Source organism: Teleopsis dalmanni, chromosome 1 (assembly GCF_002237135.1).
Source record: "Teleopsis dalmanni isolate 2A chromosome 1, ASM223713v2, whole genome shotgun sequence".
In the NCBI taxonomy this organism is placed as follows: domain Eukaryota; kingdom Metazoa; phylum Arthropoda; class Insecta; order Diptera; family Diopsidae; genus Teleopsis; species Teleopsis dalmanni.
The window spans coordinates 11,562,794-11,566,669 of NC_051846.1; the positions used below are offsets into that span (position 1 = coordinate 11,562,794).

Genomic DNA, 3,876 nt, shown 5'->3' on the forward strand with positions numbered 1-3,876 from the left:
ATGAAATTCTTAGCAGTTTTCGTATTGGCTTTGGCCACTGCCACAGCATTTGATCTTAGATCAAATGAAATTCATCACCTTGATGTGGAAGTGCCTGTACTTGATGGACCTGATGGACGAATTACCAACGGTAAAACTGCAACAACAGGTCAATTTCCCTACCAAGTTGGTTTGTCTATTAAGAAGAGTGCATTGTCTTCATCATGGTGTGGTGGCTCACTAATAGGCAAGAATTGGGTTTTGACTGCTGCTCATTGCACTATTAGGTAAGAAGTTAATTAATTTATTATAAATTTATTGTATTATGACAAAATTTCATTTCACTTCTAGCGCCAAATCTGTAACAGTATACTTGGGTGCCACTGTACGAACCTCTCCCGAAGTAAGCTACAATGTAGATGCAAGTGATATTATTGTGCATACTGGCTACAACTCCAAAACCATAGTCGATGATATTTCTTTGATTAAAATTCCATCAGTTACCTATTCCAGTAAAATTCAAGTAGTGAAATTGCCTTCCATTGCTAGCACCTATTCTACATATACTGGCGATAACGTTATTGCTTCCGGTTGGGGACGTACCAGTGATGCGGTTAACACAGTCACCACTAATTTACAATGGGCTGACCTTGTTGTTATAAGCAACACAAAATGTGCTGCTACTTATGGCACTGCTAGTGTTGTCGCCTCAAAGATCTGCTGTTCCACACCAAATAAAGTATCTACCTGCCAAGGAGATTCTGGCGGTCCATTGGTTTTGGCTTCTTCTAAAGTACAAATTGGCTTAACATCTTTCGGTGCGGAGAAAGGTTGTGAATTGGGTTATCCAGTTGCATTCACACGTTTAACCAGTTACTTGAATTGGATAAAGTCATACACTGGAATTTCCTATTAAATGTACTAAACTCTGAGATTTCAATAAAATAAATTCGATTCAAATATTTTTCTAGTTTTTCTTTAATATTTCAATATTTGCTATAATAAGAAAATAAAAATACTTCTGCATACTTCTGAGCGCAGTTACCGGATCGTACCCATGTGATTGGATTTAATCTAACGGAAGTAGAATTTTGAAAAGAATATACCTTTGTATTTCTATAAGCTATGACGTGAATGGTAACTTGATAATTAGTATCTTCAGTTCGGTTCATACTATCTACACCAGATGGAAGATTGTAGAGGACAGTCGTTATCTTAACATAAAATTGTATTGCCAAAGCGCGTAGGTTTGGATTCATTCATGAATTCTTATCTGAGCTAAAAATTTTGGCATTTTTATGAATGAAAAACTTACTATGAAGTGTTAAGTGTTATCGCCGGAATGTCTCAATGTATTGACAATGATTGGCAAAAATTTTAATTGGCATTGACGATAAAATTCAAAGTGTGGAATTTGGATTCACTGCTTTGCTTTGATTAATCGACTATGATATTGTTTATTATCAAAGAACAATTAAAGACAATGACCACATAAAAGGTATGAAGCGAATTGTTCTACTTACCATCGAAAAGGAATATGAACGTTAGAAATAACATTCAGCAATTTTATCGTTCCGACGATTTATAATTTTGATTACATGTAAGATGATAGTTTATATCCAAAATGTATTTGAAATAATTAAATTATCATTCAAAGAAATCATCATTCAATCAAAATTTATTTTAAAGTGGTCAAGGGGGGTGCAATACAACAATATCAATGCTTGTTCCAATCATCCACAAACATTTTGTGGACTGATTAAGGTTAAGATCAAATTATTGCGACGGTTCGGTATATTCATTGAGTTTTCTACTAAAAACAATTCCTTAATGACTGATTTATGCCTTCTCTGAATATATAAAAGTATAATTTCATAAAAAGGATTGATTAAATCACTTATAGAAATGAAAGAATGTGAATACTTTAACACAGAACGTATAGGAACTCAAACTTAACTCTACATAAATAAAATATATACATAGATATATATGATATGTATATAATGAGAATCAATAAATCTATGACGTACTCGTAATTATGTATGAATGAAAAATACGAATATTAGAAAGATTTAAGTATTGTAGTTGAACACTTTAATAGTCTATAACGACTTCAATGTCCAAGAATTATTTCAAGCACTCTGATATTTCTTACTTTTTGTGTCGATATTTTAAGAGTTTTAACAAACAGGGTCGTCGAATGAAGGAATATCGTTAAGCTTGCAAAAAATCATTTGATACTTTTTGATTACGGTGCAGATTGATCCATCTATTATGATGTATGAAGAAGCTATGATGTAGGTAACGTCAATTGATGATGGTAATTTTAGCAGAGTTACCAATTCACTTGAGAAAAAGCTATAATAAACTAAGTATTTACTAAATTGAATATAAAATAGAAGTTAAATAATATATTGAAAATGTAGAGTGTAGTAAAGTAAATATATCAAAATGCAAGAATCGAATTTTCTTTTTTTCAAAAAGCAAAATTGCAGTAATTGGGACAGTGAAAGTGATTATTGATCCTACAACTGATTCTCCAAATATCATTGCAGTCACTGAATAGTGTATCATTTTGTTCTTTAAACTGGAGGTGTGATGGGTGCGTTATGTCCAAAATATTTTAAGTACATCAAAAAAAAAGGAAATAAAAAGTATTTAATTGTCATAAATATTTATGTCCAAATTGCATTATAAATAGAAATTCTAATTTACCACAATTGTCATTACCATTTTGATTAAAATTATTTTACAGATACTACAATACTTCCTCTGGAACTCAACCCTTTCTATTATTGCAGATTTTTGATAAGTTCATTAAAGCAAATTAAAAACTTGCATCTTTAGGTCTTATCAATTTTTTGCGTCGATTAATTTTCTTATCTTAATTATTTATATTAAATGGAAGAATTGTGATAGTAAATAATACAGAAGTGGTTATCGGTGGTATGTCATTTTGTATAACGCAATCACCTACTTCCTCGGCGTTTGAATTTATTAACTATAAAGTCACTTAAAGATAATCAGTAATAGCTCCGATTAATTTGGGTGCGATTTGTTTGTAATAATAAAAAAAAAATCAGAACCCGAAATCTTTTCTTATTTTTATCGTTTTGGTTTGCTTTAATCGAAAGATAAGCCGCTTAAATCATTCAAAGCCTTGGCAAGCTAAGAGTATAAAAGCGTTACGATAATATGTTATTGAAATCAGTTTCTTCACAATGAAGGCGGCTATTGTTCTAACAGTTTTAGCTATTGCAGGTGTTTCAGCTAACACCTTGGGTTTCAGTAATGTTAAGCCCTTACATATAAATCCAAGAGAAGAATTACTACCAGCTTCTAATGATATTCCAAGTGGACGCATCACTAATGGCAATTTGGCTGTTCCCAAACAATTTCCATACCAGGCCGGTTTATTACTCTATGTTGAAGGAGGCGCTGCTTGGTGTGGTGGCACTTTGATTTCAGATCGTTATATAGTAACTGCTGCGCATTGTACCGATAGCCTGTAAATGAAATGTTTATTATAAGAAGTTCATATACCATAACTTGTGGAATTAATTTACTTTTTTTTAGTACTACTGGTGTCGATGTTTATTTGGGTGCTTACAACCGTCTTGATCGTAGTGAACCAGGACAACAAATCATTTTTACGCCTAAGAAATACGTAACTGTACATGAAGAGTGGGATCCAGAAGCTATCCGTAATGATATTTCTTTAATCAAATTACCCGAGGCAATTACATTTAATGGTTAGTAAAGCAACTAATTTACACTTCACTCATTGGATTATTTGTGTTCTTCTAAAACCAATTTTTATTTTTTCAATAGATTATATTCAACCCGCCAGCTTGCCTAAATATTCACCAGATGATGATTATTCAACTTATGAAGATC

At 32.1% G+C, this 3,876-nt stretch overlaps 1 protein-coding gene and 1 long non-coding RNA gene across 2 annotated transcripts; both read left to right on the plus strand.

The window, feature by feature from the left end:
- LOC119668116 (collagenase-like) lies at nucleotides 1-895 on the plus strand. Its single transcript, XM_038077514.1, has 2 exons — nucleotides 1-266; nucleotides 331-895. Exons 1-2 carry the CDS (start codon nucleotides 1-3, stop codon nucleotides 893-895), a joined length of 831 nt encoding a protein of 276 aa, XP_037933442.1.
- A 2,306-nt stretch (nucleotides 896-3,201) lies between these two features.
- LOC119668121 lies at nucleotides 3,202-3,876 on the plus strand. The gene is made up of 3 exons (XR_005251462.1): nucleotides 3,202-3,487; nucleotides 3,556-3,731; nucleotides 3,811-3,876. It is a non-coding gene; the product is annotated as an uncharacterized LOC119668121 (long non-coding RNA).

Bases quoted from the DNA above. Each gene is read 5' to 3' on its own strand.
- LOC119668116 (XM_038077514.1), top strand. From the start codon at position 1: ATGAAATTCTTAGCAGTTTTCGTATTGGCTTTGGCCACTGCCACAGCA. The intron at 267-330 runs GTAAGAAGTTAA...TTTCACTTCTAG, and splicing joins GCTGCTCATTGCACTATTAG to CGCCAAATCTGTAACAGTAT.